General features: G+C 45.4%; 1 protein-coding gene across 1 annotated transcript in view; it reads left to right on the top strand.

The window, feature by feature from the left end:
* The first annotated feature begins 11,953 nt into the window (after positions 1 to 11,953).
* The window catches only part of tenm1 (teneurin transmembrane protein 1), a 152,215-nt gene continuing 143,930 nt past the window's right edge, over positions 11,954 to 20,238 (top strand). The window contains exons 1-3 of the mRNA XM_054598175.1: positions 11,954 to 12,170; positions 14,802 to 14,988; positions 15,803 to 15,993. Of these exons, the coding sequence (XP_054454150.1) occupies positions 11,954 to 12,170; positions 14,802 to 14,988; positions 15,803 to 15,993 (595 nt within the window). The remainder of the gene's footprint in view (positions 12,171 to 14,801; positions 14,989 to 15,802; positions 15,994 to 20,238) is intronic.

The following is a 20,238-nucleotide window of genomic DNA, read 5'->3' as shown; positions in this document are numbered from 1 at the left end:
ATGCCTAACACACGGATCTAATGCACTGCTCCTCCGGCCACCGTGCACATCTTTCGGTATTGATGTTGGGCTTGTTTCACCCATGAGGCATACCTGCACATTATCCCCCTAAAAACAGCTTTGGTCACAGGACCTGTGGACGGTGGGTTGCAGTGTGTTGCGTTGCGTGTCACTGCCCCTCACACCTGACGCTTCAGCCTCCCTCCTCGAGCCGCGAGGGTAAAAAAACCTGAGGCGGTCTGTCTTCGCTCCCTGTGATTAATAGAGAGCATCTGTGCATGGAGGTTAGACACCCACACACACTCTCCGTCTGTGTCGTTGTCACACACACACACACTCTCCGTCTGTGTCGTTGTCACACACACACACACATATCACGCACACTCACAGTCCCATGCAGCACGGTGGAGAAGATGATGTAGATGTGTGTGTTAGGTGTGTGTTAGGCTGTGTGTGTGTCATAGCTGGGGGCTACTCATGCTATTGTTTGGTGAAGTGTGTGTGTGTGTGTGTGTGTGTGTGTGTGTGTGTGTGTGTGTGTGTGTTGTCCACATTATTTTAAGGCCCTGCAGGTGTGCTGCACTGGAAGTGGTGGTGACGAACGGTGATTAGGTGCACATTTGAAATGGCACTCCCATCATGGCGACGCCTTTCACAATTAGAGGCCAGGCCTTTGAATTGAAATGTCACTCCGCCAATTAGACGGCGAGCACATGCCACTCGTGAGGTTGTTGGCATTTCTGTCAGCCAGTCAACCAGCTAGCCACATGACTAATCAATATTATATAAAAGAGGATAATAGAGATATTCAGGGTTTATACATTACGACTCGTGCCGAGTGCCGACGCGCTCCGGTTTGACTCATCCTCGGCACTAGTTTGTGGTCGGCGGTCGTCGCCATCGTCATTATGTCCCTCAGCTGTTGCACGCTCACTTTCTAATTTGCCAATTTATTGGTGGTGTATTTGCTCCGTGTGCTTGGAGCCCTGTTAAAATTCCAGTGCAACTTCCTGCCAATTCAGACCCGGAGGACTGTTGTTTTGCTGTCAGCAGATCCCATTGTCCTGAGTCAAGAAACCACTAACACACACACACATACACACACATACACACACACACAAAAACCCCTTCGCTTGAGTCTAATAATTTGTGTTTTTCTGAGATTTGAGTGATATTGCGTGGCCTTTGGTTAGCACAGTGCTGTGCCAGACAGCGGGGGAGTTCTTTTTGTTATCCAGCCCTGCATTATTTATGAATTTTCATTCCAGGAATGCAGTAGCCCCTGGCACTGTAACGCTCCTTTTTTCCTCCCATGGAATCGCTCACGCACTTCCCCTTTACCGTCCCACAAGTTTTACGCTGTGAAACTAAATTTCCTTAATAAAATCGGGGTCATGAATTAGTGAGAGGACAGAGCGAAAAGCATCAGGGCTTGTTTATAATATTGAGTACAACACTTTAGTGCTGCAGTCAGAGTTGAAGCTCGCAGGCGATGTGAGGCCCACTGGGAGTTTTTATCCCCCCCTCTCTCTCTCCCTCTCTCCCTCCATCATGTGGTAAGAATGTAATTGCAAAAAAATCATAATATGTGTCAGTGTTTGCCACCCTGCTGATTATTTCACAGTGAAAGAACCCGAGCCGGTCGTGTAAACAGACTGCTCGACCACTAGACTTCCACACACAAAACCACACACACACACACACACACACACACACACACACACACACACACACACACACACACACACACACACACACACACACACACACACACAGACACTTATACATGTAACCATTGTACAACTTCAAATATTTACCTCCTTGCTGCATTAATGCTCCATCCTCAAGAGGAAATGTCCTGCAGTGCTAATTAGGGTTTCCTCTATTCATTCGGCTGTGGTTTCGGCCTCTGCAGTGAGAAAATTGCCAGCGCTGCGATTAAAAAAAAAAAAGAAAAAAAAAAAAAAGAAAAGTGAAACATAAAAGCAATATAATATCATTAAATTAGCCTGTAAAATTCTCACATAGAAGCACAGGCCCAGTGTTTACAGTTTTGTATACAATAAATGCACTTAGAACAGCAAAGCATTGAAAATATGCAGGAAACTAGAAAGGCTTTGGCCCAGCATAAGGACATTATTAATAACTAGCAAATTATAAAACAAGAAAATAAATATTTGAAATAATTAACTCTTTCACAGGCAGAGTAGCCTTTTTATTTTCATCACATATGTTTCATAATCAATACATTTCTTCCCAAAGTAAGACAATATGTTTTAAGATGTCTGCTGTCTGCTTTCTCTTATACCTGGTAACTTTTTTCCACCGTGATACAATGATTTCTCCATCAGCAAGCTGTTTGTCTCCTTTGTTTTGTTTTGTTTTGTTTTTCTCTCCATATGACAAAGTAGCCGAATACAAAACATGTTTATTTTAGCGTTGAAACCAAAAGCGGTACCAACAGCAACAGAGAAAAAAAGGGACAGAAATAGTATCAAAACCAAAATCACCTTCGGTTCACCAATGCAGCAAGCAAACACACACACACACACACACACACACACACACACACACACACACACACACACACACACACACACACACACACACACACACACAAGCACACACTCACACTCACACACTCACACACATACAGTATATGCCCGAGGCGTTCTTCTTTAAAGTGTTTGGCTGTGTCTCAACCGGCATCTCCAGCCTTCTATTCTCTCTTGTCCTCTTCCATTGGGCTATGGGCAAGAGTCAGGAACTATATACAGTTGGAGAAGGAGCAGGGTGTTATGGGAGATTTGTATTGTGAAAATGCAATCAAAGCCTCCCTTCACTCCCCTCTACCTTCAAACACTCACCCTACTCTTCTTCTTTCACATTCTGAAGACAGAAGCATCAGAGCCACGAGAGGCTTACTGGTCAAGCCCACTCTACTTCTCTTTAAAATATGAGATTAATTTGTCAAGAGGAGAACGTGTGTGCGTGTGTAGGTGTGTGTGTGTGTGTGTGTGTCAGATAGAGCTAGAGGGCTGAGACAGAATGGCTGATTTAAGCGTACGGTAATATTTTAAGGCTTAATTTGCGTTTGTTGTTTACATAGGGCTGCAACTAACAATTATTTTGATTAACGATTAATTTACAGATTATTTTCTCAATATGTTGATTTATTGTTTGGTCTAAAATGTCCATCACAAGTTCCCATTGTCAAAGATGATGTCTTCAACTGTCCCAGAAAACTTAAGATGACTAATATAATATTTCACATTTGTGAAGCTTGAATGACTTACTTTATAATCAGTCATCAAATTTGACGCAACTTCATTCTCTGTCAGTCGACTTGAAGCCCCGGCCCTAATTACATTTGCTGCAAGGTGTTTCTTTTATTTTGTCCACTTCCTCTGTAAACATTCTACACGTCATAAAGGCTCTTTTTATTCTGTTGCATTGTGGTACAGTACTGGTGTTCATTTTATTTCGTCCACCCCCTGTGTACACACAAAAACTGTGTGCACTATCTAAGCAGGGACACACACACACACACACACACACACACACACACACACACACACACACACACACACACACACACAGAGAGAGCCGATGCACACCTTCGGGGACACATTTCTCACTGTGAAATTTTTATTAATCAAGTCAGTGGACAACTTTAGAAAAAGAAAAATCAATTCTTGTTTCTTCCCCAATTTATTACCACATAAATTGTCCTTCACTTCAAAGTGCGCGTCTCTGCATCGGTGTCAAAATAATTAAGTTGAAATCCATTATAAGAGTTGTTTTTTATCTCCTGCTTGTGATGACACGGAGGGTACAAAAGGGAGTGGACGACGGCCAGCTTTCATACCGACAAGATGTACAGCAGCGTTTCACCTTCACTTCAGTCAATAGAGGAACATTCTTGTTATGAAAGGATTCTATAAAAATCTATCAAATATCCAGAAAAAAACCTGTTGCACATCATCAACTTCAAATCAACTGGATAGACTTCAGTAGCTATTGCAACAAGGTGACTGATCTGGCAGGGAATTGACCACACACCTGCTAACGTATTAGCCAACAATGAAAGGTCAACAACACATTACACGCCCACGTTTGCGCCTCGACATCATGACGGATACCTCGGCGTGAATAATGTGCGGCTGCAGCTTTGTTGCATGCCTATGAAGTGATTTATTTGGCAGCATAAAACACCGTGATGGCATACTGTACATCTCTCCTCTAAACGAGTTCATCTATTTCCTGCTGACTGGTAAATAGCCTCATGTGTATCATCAGTAATATTCATAGCTCTACTTTCTAGATGATCATGAATTATTAACTCATAGAAAAGATGAATGGCTCCAAAACGGTGCTTGATGTCTCTCTGCTGGAAGCCATGTTTTATACAATACAGTACGGTACAGTACAATCGGGTTCAACATGTTCTTCGTCGCGGGCTTGCGGGGGGAGTTTTTTTGTTGTTGTTGTTGTTGTTGTTGTTGAGGTTTTTAATTTCAAAATGAGTCTCGATTCCACCGTGAACTCCGGGATGTGTTTCAAGTGTGTGTATCGCCGCTCAAATTGACTCCTTACTGTAGAGACACACACATTCTCCGCTGATTCCTTGCCAAATTGCCAAGCCAAACTGCACAAAGAAAACTGAGTCGAGCAAAGAAATGCCCAAGATTTACTCCAAGAAAATCGTGGCAGCAGTGTGCGTGCAGTCGTTTTTTTCAAGTGTAGCAGACCTAATGTGTGTTGTCTCCAGATGTAACAATCCTGAAATCCCAAATTTTACACCGCGCCGCTGTGTGTCACCCCGACCCGGTGTGTCGGGGGAAAAAGGAATTGTTTGGAAAAATTCACATTTTGCTCTCCTTTGCGTGCTCAGACGATGACAATGATTCATCTGACAAGCAACAAAATGAGAACTGCAAATTGTTAAGGAACATGCCTAATGTAGTTTTGTCTAGCAATTTTTTTAAAGAAAAGAAAAAGGTGCAATGGAAAATGAGATACAGGATAAATGAAAAACAAAGCTCGGTGTATGATATTGAAGAGAAAAGGTCTTGAAGTGACTGCCTGCCATTTCCTTACTGCAAAAACATTTCACAGTATGGGCTATTGATTTCATGCTTTGTTTATTGGTTGTCGAGAAAACTGAGGCTCCCCCCTTTTCACTGATATGCATCTCAACCCTGCGGGGCTGAAAACATCTCTTCGATTTCTAGCAGCCATACAGTCCAACTTGGTGCATGTTTGACTTCCCTCTATTTTTCCCGGAGAAGAACGCGGTTAACCAAACCCTCCGTGGAATAACCTTGAGGTGCAGTTATGTGTGCACCTGAACAATACACTAAACAGGCATATGGAGAAAATGTGAGAGAAACAGCCCCCCTCACGCATCTCAGTCTCTTCAGCTCACAACAGAGCGCCACCGGGATTGCAGCTTTTTTGTTCCCGTGGCCTTTGTGGAGCAGCTCCTCTCTTTGCGAAGCTTTTTTTTTCTGCGCAGGGCTGCTGAATGCTGTCCGTGTCCTCAGCCTCCGAGAGGCGAGGGGAATCAAGAGAGGAGGTGAGGGCTGAGGACAGATCTGAGGAGCGGGAGGAGCTGCAGAGGAGGGAGAGAAGGGGAGAGAAGGGGAGGAGGGGGGCGGGGAGCATCAGCGACTTTCAGCGTGGCGACACCACATCACAAAAAAAAAAAAAAAAAAAAATCCTCAGATGAAGAGTGTCACATTGCAACGGTGTAGATTGGGAGATTAACTCACTCAGCATTCAGAAATCAATCTGCAATGCTGCTCGACAGCTACTAGTAGATCTTTCCAGTCACTCCTCTGCAGGGCCAGTGCTCTTTACTCACTTATGTTCTCCATAATCAACAACCTAATCAAGGAGATGCTGCACAGGAAATACTGTCTAAATCGCTAATCACCAAATCCAATTTTCTGGAATCGATGCCATTGATTTATCAATTAATTCTGCATATTTAATGCCTCCACTTTGCTTGGCTTTGGGTGTCGGAGGGGTTTTAGCGGTCAAATGCATTATTGAAAGAGGCTTTTTACCAAGCAGTGGCTGATGCAGAGAGCTTAGGGGGTTGTCAGTCTTGATGTAAAGCTTTATTTGCAAAGCGAGTTAGTGTGAACAGCCTTTTAGTCCTGCTACGAGGACAGTGGCATGTGTTTATCTTGCGAGAGAGGAGGAATATCAAATGTGTTGAATAAGGCTTTGTCTTGTCAGGAATATTGATTACGAGGTTTTTGGGTGGTTTCTCTTGCTCCGTGCGTGCGTGTCTTTGTGGTGGGTGCCTGGGTGCCCCTCTGCGAGTGAACGTGGTCTTGTTTTCCGTTGCTTATTCTCGCCCTTTTTTTTGGTTTGCTCCTCGGCCTTTCGGGGGGGGATCGGCAGAGTGCTTTAGATCAGAGAGAGGGAGAAGAAGTGGATATCATGAAAAGAAGACGGTAATCTGGTGAGAGGCAATGGGTGTGTGTGTGTGTGGGGGGGCTGTACCTTTGAGAAAATCTAAAAGAAAGAGGTTTTTAACTGTAGTCAAGATATATATATATATATAAAAAACAGGCTTTGAAAAGTTAAAGCTTAGCTACTCCATCGCTGGAGGCCGCATTCAGAGGGCATGAATAGTGTAGGACCTTATGGATTTCACCGCACCGCTCAGGCATGCAATGGTGATGTGGGATTTGACTCATATCCAGCTATAAATAGTCCAGTGGTCCAGGATGGTGTCCCAGGGTCTTGACACCTCCTGACGAGGAGGGATCTGCTCTTGGAGAGGACACAAACTCACGTTCTTCTTCTGCTTCTTGGTATCTCGACGACGATATATATATCACGATACAGCATGTTTTTTGGTAATCCAATAAATAAGTAGTCTAAATGAAATAGACACGTGGTATTTATATACTCTGTGTTTAATACTTGACACACGAAAAGTCATTTCAGATGGTATGTGCTTGTTTGGACGACGCAATTTAGTATCGCGATATCTCGAAATACGATTTAAAACCGAAGTCAAATTCCTTCAATTCAAGTCAAATAAAGCTGATTCCGATTCTGATCACGATACATTTTCAAATTGAATTACCTTATTCTTCTTGGCCTTCTTCTCTCACCCCGTCGCGTGGACGCGCACTCCGACTCGCCGGGCTTCAGTGTCCCCTGTGCGACTTGCTGTGTTCACACAAGCGTTAACCTTGGGTGCTGCGTTGTGAGGAATAATAGAAGTATACAGCAGCGTTGGAGGCCGAATGGTAAAGACACTGCAGGAGGAAACGCGAGCTAAGGTTTTTATTTTTTTCAAAACACAGTCTTTACTGAAAAGGCCCCGTATAGACTGTGTTGATCCTCTATGGCGAGTGGGTGTTCAAGTGTGTTGTTTGCCGGTTAGAGCGAAAAGCTGTAAGTGTGTGTGGGCGCATTGGGCACTGAGTGTGTGTCCGTCTGTGGCTGATTTGCCAGCGTGTGTTTCATCTTTGAATCTTATCAGGGATACTGCATGGAGAGGTCCTGGCTTCTGTGTGTGTGTGTGTTTGTGGGTGTGTGTGTGGGGGGGGTAAACACTACGGTATGAGTTCTGCTGGTAAACTCGGCCAGAGATTTCAGGCTTGGTCAGCTGTGAAAGCACGACTACGTGACGAGCGTGCCGCCGCTGCCCACAGATAGCTGGCCCCTATCCACTAATTAAAACCTTCTATCACTCCATGTCTCACTTGGCTATCGCTCCATCCTTCAGTTCCCCTCATTTTCACTGTGAAATCTCTCCATCTCTCATTATCTATCTATCACTCTCTTTATCCACATTCTCCATTCATCCCTCCCTCCCAACTCTCCCTTCTCTCGCCGTCCCAGTGGGCGGTGTACTTGTTTTGTTTTGTATTTCGGGGCTGGTTCAGGTAGAACAGGGCCCTGTGGGTTCTTCAGGGGCCTCTCATCTGAGGTGTCCCTGTCACATGCCTGAGGAGCTACGACGCTGCTAACGAATAAAGCAGATAGCTTTCCAAGCCATCTTTTCACACGAACATATATATATATATGAACACACACACACACACCCTCACTCCAGGAGAGGCATCTCTCTCTGGCAGCTCACTGTTTACTCCCACAGGACCTGTAGCCTGGATCTGCATTTGCAGCTACAGACTGCGCCTCCATTCCTTTGGATGATTAAGCCATCGCAACAGCAGACAAAATATATAAACCTGCAAACAACAGCGGGACTGTCATGACATCACTTTGGAGCATCTGCGGCGATGACGGCTTGCGCTTCAGCACAAATATATATATATATATATCGGCGAGGATTCTCGTCGCCGAGGCCTGTTTAGCGTGCAGGATTTAGCTTGCCTGTGTGCAAACAAGCTTCATAAATTCCAGAGCTAACAAAAGATAGTAGCTCCCCTCTCGCTGGGGGTCGCCATGCTGTTGTGAACATAAAGACCCTCTCTGCATGGCAGAAATGTATTCGTAATCCTGGAACTATACTGTATCAACAATCGGAGGAGTTAATATTGTTGGACGGCTCTCTGCTCTCCACACCCCCCCTTGTTTATTTACCAATGTGAAACTCAATTTCTCTGCTTGCTGCCATGGCCCCAATCCACTCTCTCTGCCTCTCTCTATTTCCCATTTTGGGCGCTCTCTCTCTCTCCCTCTCTTCCTGTTCGTCATGATTTGAGCTCATTCATTGGAGATTGGAAAGTGTAAATCGGTTTTGACTTGTCCTCATGGTCCTTGCCTTCACACATGACAGCCTCCCCCCGTGCAATCTCGGCTATTGTTGTTGTGGTCGGACATCTTACGGACCCCGCCCATTCTGGAGATGGAGCATAAATCCTGTTTAAAAGCAACTGTGTGTGTGTGTGTGTGTGTGTGTGTGTGTGTGTGTGTGTGTGTGTGTGTGTGAGCCTCTGTCACTTCTCTAAGCAGATTTGCCCAAAAAATTAAATCGGCCCACTGGTCCATGCTCACACTGCTCGAGCAAGTGGATGGAAAGGAGGGGGTCAAGTGGGTGGAGAGTCCCATTAGATATTGTTGCAACTGCATAGCCGTGGATTATCACTCCAAACACATACTGGTTTGTGTGTGTGTGTGTGTGTGTGTGTGTGTGTGTGTGTTTTGTGTTTGAAAGAGAACGTGATAAGAGACAGTAAGAAGAGGGTTAGCGGGGAAGTGGGGGGGTCGACAATTTAATGCGATCCATGTGTTCCACTCAGCGTTGTCACTTTGTATTCATTCTAAACCGAGCAGTGAATAGTCCATTACACGCTGATGAATTATAGATTAGAATGAAATTAGAAATATAATCACGCAATGCCATATACATACGTTGTCGGCGCATACAACTACTCGCCCGCTCGTCCATCTGTAGTGCAAACAAACGTGCACGAGCTGCATCTCAAATATTCAACCGTATCCGCCGGCTTTTTATTTGGCTGTGTTAAGCAAAAGCCGAATAAGAATTCGGTGACGTAAATCATAATAATCAACATAAATCATCACAGTCTATGAATTTGACATACTTAACTCTTGCATGGAGACGATTAAGATCCTTTGTCAGTAACTGGCAGTACAAAGATGCGATCAGTTAAGCACTTAGCTTCACTAAGGGATCCGTCGGTGCTCCACACTTACATCAAAAAATGATGAGAGAGAGATGATACAACTCTTGTAGAGCAGGTTTTGAGACGATTCCGGTATTAAAAATTAACCTTAGCACGATGCTAATTATTCCGACATCATCATACCTTTCCAGGGCCTTTTCTATGAATGGTAACCCATAACGAGCCTATGGCACCCGCTACGCCCCCCCAAGGCGGTCATTCCACAATTGCAAATCTAGGCTAGGGTTGTGCTCAGGTGGCACACGCTGACTTGTCTTACAGAACGCCCACGTGTCTTGTTTGAAGTGAGCTTGGCTCTAGGAAACAACCTCCAGGTTTTGACATCAAAACCAAGAATCAAACCCCCTAATGGGCACCCCACTGTGGGCTAGAATTAGCAAGAATAACCCCCGCCAGCAGGCTTACTTCTCTAAATGCTGGGGCCTCGGAGGACGAGATGCAGGTTGGAGAGCGTGTAAGGTAGGGCAAGGATAGGGAGAGGGAAGGAGGAGGGAGAGCAGAGGTGGACTGATGCAAGAATGGGTATTAACCAGAAGGGAGGTGTGTTTTAAAGGAGACTAGACATTGTACGCGTCAATGAAAAAGCAGGACTACATGCGTCAAGCCAAATGTTCACTGCTGTTCTCTATGTGTGTACATGATGGGGGGTGGAGGGGGAGGGGGACAAGGCGGTGCGCCCGTGTGCAGGATTGCATGCTTTCATTCCCGCGTGTGAGCGTGTGACAGACATGAAACAGGACAGAGAGCCTCTGTAGAGACAGACGGCAGTCGTTGCCTGCAGCGAGCTCGGAGCTCACAGGGTAATGTATACTCGCTCCTCGCCGCACCAGAGAGAAGGTGACACCAGTCAATCCCATTCTGACAGGGCAGCTGAGATAATAGTGGGCTTTGATTCCCTGCAATAACTCCTGCCAATCAAAAAAACGAGGGGCGCCGTGCTCGCGGGGAGCCACATGTGCACGCGGGAGCTTGCAGTGTTGCTACAGTACCGGGCAGGTAACTGTAGCGGGACGCATAGACCATGCTTTGTGCCATCATTACAGAAGAAACGCAGGAGATGGATTACAAGGATAGACGAGTGTAGAGCCTTTACAGATCATCTGCACTATGATAATGTCTGCAGGGGTGTGCATGTGGTTGGTATGAACGTGCAAGGGACTTGGCCCATTTTTTGATTGTTTGCTGTCAGGGGTCGGCGGTCGCTCTGTGTGCGAATGCACGCATGTGGGGAATGAGGAGGGTTGAGAGCGAGGCCAGGGGAAGGAGTCTTTCAGGTGGAATAAAAGCATTACTGCAGTGGTAGAAAGGTCAGCTGTAAACTTGTATCAGACTGGTGGTGATCACCCTGTGCTGCAGATCTCTGAGGTATTGAGCAGGCACGCTCTAATGGCTTTGATATATGGACTACAGGACTCCCTGAAGAGGTCAATACCATAGCACTTTGTCTCTATGAGCAATGACCCTCTCAAGCTCCATTTAGAAGCTTTATATCTGCAGGAAATAGGCTGGAAAGGCCTCGGGCAGGGCACGGTGAAAGAGAGCTAATATGAATGAAGCATTTTCTAATCACTCCTTGTGTGCTGTAATCGTAGTCCCAATCAATCATTAGACTTCGCCGCATGCGCACATTGTGCCAGACGTTATCAGAAATAGATTTTTGATATGGTTGAGGGAGGAACAAGAAAATCTGGGCTGAATAGAGCTGATTTGTTATTTTTCCATAAAGAAGGGCAATGACACTGTAAAGGCTGGCGTGTTTCGTCGTTACTTTGGAATCTGGTGAGTCACTGTGTTTAATGAGAGTGACAGATGTGGGGCCCCGGCGACAAATTTGTTGATTTATCCGCGACTTGTCAATGGTTGTCTGTAGAAGAGAGATAAAGCCGACGTTAGCCGTGTAAAACAGAAACCGCAACTGACAGCAACAAGAGCTGTGCTTGAATTTGGCCAATTTCTCTTCATACACAAACTGCACGCAATGGCCGCCATCGCAGTCCCTTCTGAGCGTATCGATTTGGGTCTAACCTTTGGTGTGAAATATGAAAGGAGCCAAATAGCGTTTATGAATGTCCGCTGTAACCGGAATGAGCAGCTGTTGCAATATTGTTCCGCTGTGTTCAATAACAGGCTTCTGGTGTTATTTTTGTCCTCTGTCCCATGCCTCCCTTCATTCCCCACCGCCGGCACATCCTTCTTCCTCCCTCCCCGCTGTCCTCTCCTGCCTTCTTACCCTCCATCTTTTTCTCACCTCCAGACTCTGTGCTCCGTGCCGTCGCTGTGCTGAGTGACTGAGCGTAGCCCTACAAGCCATGGAGGAGATGGACAGCAAACCCTACCAGCCGTTGTCGAAGGGGCGCCATGAAATGGAGATGTCCTACACCAGCTCGTCCGACGAGAGCGAGGACGGCCGCGCCCACCACCGCTCCTACACCTCGCGCGAAACCCTGCCCGATTACACGCACGAGCTGCGCCTCACCCTCGGATCGCACCGGGAGAGACAGAGCAACTACAGCCAACCCCAGCCAGGTACTGCGCCCAGGGCTCGCTTAGGCTGGACAGTTTTCCCTGGAAAATATACACCAGCAGCTGCTCAGACACTGTATATGCACACAAATGGATTCTGGCACACATATGGTAGACACACACACATGCACACACAAGGGCGCGCACACACTGAGGTCTTTAAAAGGGCCTATGTGAATTACCTATTACAGTCCACAATGAGCCAGAAGGACAGTCGGAGGCAGCCAATTACCTCTTCTCCACGGAGGTGATATTTCTCTCCCACAGCTAAACTAGGTCAACCCCAAACCTCTCTGGCCTCACCTGGGGTGGAACACCACCCTTCATTACACGCGCACACGCACAGACGTCTGCGGACATAGGCGCACACACACGCGGGTGCACGGTGACACATACACACCGGAAAAAATCCTCCCTGCCGGTGACAGGAGGAGAAATGGGCCAGCGTGTGCTGTGATGGATGGCCTTTATGCAGGTCATGTGTGGTGTTAAGAGAGAAGCCACACCTCATCAGGACAACGCCGCTGTGCAGCGTTCATGGTGATCAATAGATGCTCTTTTCCGCTACTTCAACCTCCTGCTACTCTGCAGGAACCTACCCGCCATGCTAACAAGCAACATTAGCCATTCACAACAGTTACAACTCCTGACAAGCAGGCCACTCCGGGGATTTTGCGGTTTGAATGCCACCTTCTATGGATTTTCTAGTATTGTTCGCCAAGCGGCGACCAGTCGATGGCCATTAGTCATCATCATGTCTTCCACAGCATCGCGGTGTCAAAGAGCACTTGCCTTTTTTTCAACAGTTAAGGCCTTTCTGTTTCCATAACAAACAGCATCCCCTGCCATCAGAGTCATATGGTGAGGTGCAAAAGACCCCCCAAAGCAGCTTTTTGAAATGTCAATGGCAGCCGGTTCTGCGAAGCACATCTGTTCATCTTTGGGGCAACAGAGTTATATATAGCATACCCTACCTAAGTAACCAACTGTTAAGGGGGGACATTGCCTCCAGTGACATTTTTAATGGATTACCGTGTTCCTGACAAAAATCAGCCAATTTGTTTCTTATTCCCCACCCATTTCTTCATATTTTCCTTCATCTTTTAAACCGCCACATCCTGCCCTCTCCACCCTTCCTAGCCATCCTTCTCTTCTCCAAGCTGTTCATTATCCCTAATATTACACATTCCTCTCTGTCCATTTAATCCCACAACAAAGGTCTCCACCTTTTCGAAAGATACAATTGATATATATATTCATACTTTCATATTTTCACACCAAAGGTTAGACCCACTTCATTCGTACGGGAGAGTTAGCAACCACTATGTTGCTTGCAGTGTTGTGAACACATGCAGCCACTTCAGTCTCCACCGCATGAATGAGTTTAACTGTGAGGTCGTCGGCTGCGTGTCTGTCATGGCTCACTCTGTCACGGTGTCCTCCATATTGCCATTCCCAACGTAACGTTAGCCAAATTCTCCGAGAGAGAAAGAAAGCATGTCTGTCACAGTGAGGATAGAGAATAGTAACATTATAGCTGCGAATGTATCAGTGCAGTGTGTGCACAGGTTATTTTTCAGTGAATAACTGCCACAACTGCTCAAGAGCGCTGAAGAGACCTAAGCTAGGTTCCTGTGTTTAGCTTGTTAGCAAACTGAAGATGGAAGTGAAGCGGTTAGCCCCGAAGTTAGCTACAACTCCGGCTGCTCAGGCGCACTTAAGGTGGCTGACCTTTAAAGGTGGAGCAGTGCTAATCCCCCTTGTGATTCAAGCTGCCCCTTTGAGTTTTAGTCATTTTTGTCATTTTCAATATTTCTATACTACTAATAACTGTTAAATGAACAGCACGGTCAAACAGTACATTATTAACATCCCTACTGCAAAAACTATCCTCTGCTTGTAATTTGAAAACACAGTGTTGAATGTTTAAATGTAAACAGAGTTATTTTTAGAACTGTAATGGTTTTATTGAGTACTTATAACGTTACTTAGTATCGGTACTGAAATGTAAATCCTTGTATCCCAATATGTAACACAATATCCCACAATATCAACTGACAAACAGTGTCAGTCAGTTGATATTGTGTGACAAAATCCATTTAACAAACAGTTTGGGGCCCCTGGCCATTCGCTATCCTCGCTTAGTAATCACGTCTTGGTGAGGGCTGTAAAAAAACAAAACTGAATTTGGATGTGTTTGTCTTCCATTACTTCCAGTACTGTAGAACAGTTAAATTATGACCCAGATGGTTTTGGCAGGGATTCTGACTTCATATGAAGGTGAAATAAGATTTAAATATATAAATAGTCAATTTTTCTCTGAAGCAGGAGCATTACAGCTAACTGTAATGGCAGGAAATGGGAAGTTATTCAAAAAATGATTTCCCATCTAATCACCTGCTAAAATATTTTCTTCTAATATAAATTAGTTTCAAAAGAAAGTGGTCGTACGGCTTTTCAGTTTGCAGTCAATCCATGTTCCTTGCTATGGGTAAATAGCCTATTTGCTCCTGAATTGCCCTCTTGCAGCCAATTTGAGCTTAACAGTGGTGTGTAGTGGTGACCAATCTTGCGCCGGATTAATTCCAGCAGAACAGTGTGTGAACCACAGCTGGTCTTGACCCCATCAAACAGGCACAGCAGACACATCGCTGGTCAATGTAGTGGTCAACATGTCTGTGGCTCTCATTGAAACACTGTGGTTCGTGTTCAAAGGACCCGACCTAACACACATATTAACTGCACTTAGTGAGAAGGAGAGGAAGTCTTTCTTCCTGAGTTCTCAGTGGACTCTCGATGATACCAGGCTGCAGGAGTATCTGTATAGATTTCAATTTACGCCACGCTTTTTTAAAATTCCATCAGTTCCATCACTTCCACTTATACGTTCCAAACTGAAAACTGAGGTGGCGAGGAAGAAAATTTACTCAACTGCCTCTGCAGAAAAAAAAAAAGGTAGAGCTCAATTGAATTGAATTGAATTGAAGTGTAACCAGAAGACTAACGCAGTATATCTGATGTTCTCAGATAACAGGTTGATGCTTAGGATTGCAGGGCGTTCTAATACCTGAAAGCATATGAGGTTCAATTTTTCCCTCAGTCTGAGTCAATATTAATAAGGTTTGATCTTTATCTGATCTCTTCACTCCACCAAGGAGAATATAGATGAGATCAGTGCTCTGTTTGAGCAGCAGTTCAATACATCTCAAGCTCGATAACACACATCAGGCAGCCCTGCACAGGATATAGCTTCACTGCGAATGGTTAAGGAAAATCAAGGGTGGCATTTTGATCCGGACTTCTGCTGCAGAACATGTAATAAATGCTTGCTCAAATAGCAGCCTGTCTCTCGACATAATTTGGGAGGGGTTTTGTATTTGGCTTGAAAATGCCTTCCTCTAACAAACACCTGTTCAGCTTAGTTGTTGTTGAATTAGAGACTTTTGTTTGCAGGCTGTGTGATCTCAATCTGCGTGCGTCTCTCCCCTTCCTCTAGAATTAGACTTCTGCAAGGTAGGGCCGATGAGGAGCCCAGACTACCACATCCACCCACACCAACAGCAGCAGCAGCAGCAGCAGCATCAGGAGGACGAGGAGGAGGCGCTGTGCTCCGGACCGGCCGCTCGCGTCCACAGCCGCTACTCCCTGGGCGTGGGCTCGGACGTGGACACGGAGCCGGAGGTGGACCCCTCTCCCGCTCACGGCCTGCAGCACATGTGGATGCGCGGCCTGAAGTCAGAGCAGAGCTCGTGCCTGACGAGCCGCGCCAACTCCGCCCTATCCCTCACTGACACTGAGCATGACAGGAAGTCTGAACCCGACAATGGTAAGTGAAGTGCGTTTTCTTCCTCGAGGGACGATTGGCCATTACAAAACGCCAAAGGGAGAATTAAGCTAAGCAGATAATGAAGTGCCCCCTTGATGATTACTTTTTGTGCTTAAAAGTAGCATGCAGCATGTGCTGAGGTCAAGCTACTTGTGTATGACTGTGTGTCGGTTGCATACCTACAGTTTCACCAATGCAACGGAAAACAACACATGACAATGTTACTCTTTTCAATTACATGACTGAAATTCATTTTTTGAAGTAAAGCTAATGCTTAAGTTCCTCTCCCTTTGAAAGCTCTTTGATGTGGTTAAAACTGAAAAAGTGCTATTGGTTATTTAGTCTCTGAAAGGAGCTCGTATTGGGGGTGAACCTGGGGTCGACTGGGGATGGAGCCAGAGGATAGTCCGGTGACGAATATCCACAGCATAGGGCTCGGAAAGGATTGATTATCCATCGGAAGCTGTGGCAGATTTTTGGTTTAAGGCTCGAAGGAAAAGGAATAGTGGGGCGTCTACAGTACCATAATGGCTGCCTGAGGGCTGCAGACAGCCGCCTCTGTGGGAGGACTATAGCCTGCAAGCAAGGAGAAGTTGAGAGGCGGGGGTGAAGACATGGGGCCAACTAGAGAAGAGGCTGGGAGGGTGCCAGCTATCTGTCTTGCACTGCTGGGCCGGGCTTGGCTCCCCGCAGATGGAGAGTTAGTTAGAGGTGCACACAAACAAAGACAGACCTCTCCAACCCATCCCCAAGGGCACTGTCTGTTTACGCGCAGCAGAAAAAGGTGGAACGTATTCAGTGGCTGAGAAAAGGGAAAGGTGATGGAGAAAGACAGCGAAGGAGGAGAAAAAAAAAGAGAATTAGAGAGGGGAAGAATAGGAGACGGGGAGAGCAAAAAATGCTAATGAGAGAATAGAAATGGTAATGTAATGGTATAATTAGAATGAGAATAAAAGGGAATGAGTGGTTGAGGGTAAAACAGGTGAAGTATAAGCTGGTTTCGAGTGAGTGTTGGACAAAGATGGTGGGAGAGGGAGGGGAGGGAGGACTAAGACAGAGGGGAGGAGAGGGGATCAGCGAAGCCATAGGGAATCAGAGAGTTTAGGATGTGCTTGTTTGTGTTTGGGATGCACCCAGGGGTGCCGTTTAATGGCAGCCGAATTGGACACGGAGTCGGCCTCATGCGAAATCACAAGATGGAAGAGCAGAGAGCGGGAGAGGGCGAGTGCTCGCGGCATTACACAGTAATCAATTTGCGATGGCTGTGTGCATATGGACCAAAGTTATTACCATTTGAGATGAGGGACCCCATCTTTATCCAGGGTCAGAACGAAAGCTGCAAAACGGGTGGGGGGGGATGGGCATGCGGCAGAGGAAACAGAAGCAAATGAGGACGGATGAAGTCATGGAAGTGAGGGGAGAGGATTTAAACGTTCAAAGCATTTGGCTTTACTGCTACAATGCACCAGGAAAGCCGGTTTATGTGGATTTCATATGTCACATGAAGAGCTGCGTGTCCTCTGGCTCTCAAAACCTTGACACAATCTCTCAAGAACATGTTCTTCCTTTTCGCTCAAGCTTCAGCCCTCTCTCTTGTGTTTTTCTCTTGCGTTGGTATCTTTACTTGGCCAACTTTTATTTTTTCTCTCTTCACCACCACCAGCACCCCATTTATACTCATCCTCTCCCTGTCCATCTCCCTCTGACACGTGGCCAGGGGTGTCCATGCGTGGCATCCTCTAATAGGAAATGCATTATGGATGTCACATTTCTCTCCATCAGCACAACAAAGTCTCGCACGCCCCCTCTGTTCCCAGTGATAATGAAAGTTAGAGACACTCGCAAAGAGATGTTGGCGTAAAGGGGCTGGAATCAAAAAGCTAACGTCCCTGCCAAAATGAAAGTGCATTTTAAGTCGGCCCGACCTTGCACTCCCTTTGTCTTCAGAGCTCGCCCCCTCCCAAACCCATTAATGATGTCAGCTTCAAACTGGCAGGAATCCTTTTGTTCCTGGTCTGATTGAAGCTGACAAGTCAATTTAGTCAGTGTGTTTGTGTGTGTGTGTGTGTGTGTGTGTGGGGGGGGGGGGGGGATCTGAGTGTGAGAAAAATAGCGAGGGGGAGCGACAGATTAAGGAGTAAAGGAATAACAGATTCAGTTTGTGTGTGAGGCCACCTTAATACAGACGTCTGTCTATACTCTCTTTCATGTGTGTGTGAGGTGTGTGTAGGTGTGCGTGTGTGATGGGTTGGTGGTGTGGGTGGCGTGGGGCATGTCCAACTGTGACACCTCCCTAGGGGGAGGCTGTAGGCGTCCTCGAGCACCAGTCAGACCTGCTGACAAACTCAGGAAAACATCAACACCCCGAATAGACGACAGCACAGCGTTAGAACAGAGGAGATTGGCAGTAGAAAGACAAAGTGTAGTTCAGCTAGAGTTTACAGCTGACACACACACACATATGCACACACATACTCTAAACGGCCAGAAATATGTGGACAAATCGTTGGCATCATATTTAAATTAACTTACAAACTGTTGCCACAAAATGGGTCGACCACTTAAATTTGATGTTTAAGCAATAAAGGTTATCTATATGATATTCAGAGCATTAATATAGGATCAAACAACTATTTGCTATGTAAAGATAGAGTGGAGTAATGTCTACCTGAACAGAGAATGAAGTCACTCTTCCTCTGTTTGTGCTGTTATCCGAGTTTCTACTTGCTTTGATACCATAGCCGGGAGGACCATATGTGCCTTTTAATGCAAGTAAGTGCATCTAAGCATGCTCCATTGGCTAGCTCACGGCGGCTAACACGGTTAGCTCTGTCAGCACTTTTGCCGTAGTTTGCACACAACAAAAATGGCACCTTTAAGATCTGAGCTTTTTTTGCCGTAGTTTGCACACAACAAAAATGGCACCTTTAAGATCTGATTGAGGCTCAGGGGGCTAGCCCAAATTATGAAAAACAACCTTAAACAAAAAGATCATAGAAATACTTTGGTTATATAGTGTGTGTGTGTGTGTGTGTATATGGATACACATACATATTTTTGCAATGCTAAATATTGAAGGAATAGTTTGAAAATTTTGAGAAATACACTTATTCACTTAATTAGATGAGAAGATTAATTCCATTCTCTTCTCTGTCCGTTAAATGTGGAGCCACAGCTAGGAGGATATTAGCTCATTAGCATACAGACGGGTGAAAAGGGAGAAACTAGCTAGCCTCACTTTGAAGTGAAATTTTTAGGTGACGATTAATGGTTTTAGGGGAAGTTAAGTTGTGTTAGAATTATCACTTTACGAACAGTCTGCTGTATCCATGGACCCAGAACCTCTGTGTAGCATCCCCGCTAGATGTCTGCTAGCCTCACCATGACAACTAGACTTCAAAAAGTCACTTCCCCTAATCTTTCTTACATTGGTTTAATTTGCATAAACTGTATTGTGCAAATCAGTGAGCATTAGAGGTGTACATTTTTAAACTACGGAGGGAGTCAGCCTAGCCATAACCCCCCACTTCCAGTCTTCATGCTAAGCTAGGCTAATTGTCTCCTGGTTCTTGCTACATAGCCTGTTTAGTATGTAGACATGAGAGTGGAATTGATGAATTCTCACAAAGAAAGCAAATAAGCGTAATACTGAAAATGTCAAACTATTCCTATAATCAAAATTTTTAATTTCCAATGGCATTGATTGAATTGTAAAATTGAGGGCTGAGAGGAGAGACAGCGGGAGAGAAGAGAGATTTGGTGTCAGTCTTTTGAATTACTGCAGTGTGGAATCATTTAAAAAAAACTACATTTGGTTTATTATCTGGGTTACAACACTTTCCTATAATGAGATGCTAATTAATTGGCCACTTTTTCATTAGTTTAATCAGTTGCAGATTTACTCTAGGCTTTTGTCTATCTTTGTAGGCTTATCTTTTTTTTTCTCTCCACTTTCGGGACTGACACATTGGCATCTAGCAGACAGCCTCCTGGTTTTACATGACTCCGCTTTTCATACATCGGTCTCTGAGCTGAAAGGGTTTGAAGGCAACTGCAAACACTAGACCAATGAAAGGCTCTATCACTCATTATGGTAGATAACTTTTTGTGCTCAAAAGCAAATATCTGTGTAATTACCCCAGCCTGAGTAAGCACTTGACTCTGATTGGCTGCAGGACGTCCATTCTTTTTATTTTTTTTTACTTGACAACTCCCTTATAACTGTCTGATCATAGTGCTAAATTA

The sequence above is a fragment of the Anoplopoma fimbria genome, chromosome 4, assembly GCF_027596085.1.
Source record: "Anoplopoma fimbria isolate UVic2021 breed Golden Eagle Sablefish chromosome 4, Afim_UVic_2022, whole genome shotgun sequence".
In the NCBI taxonomy this organism is placed as follows: Eukaryota; Metazoa; Chordata; class Actinopteri; order Perciformes; family Anoplopomatidae; genus Anoplopoma; species Anoplopoma fimbria.
The sequence above is the reverse complement of the archived record's forward strand: the minus strand, read 5'-3'. Positions and strand labels throughout refer to the sequence as shown.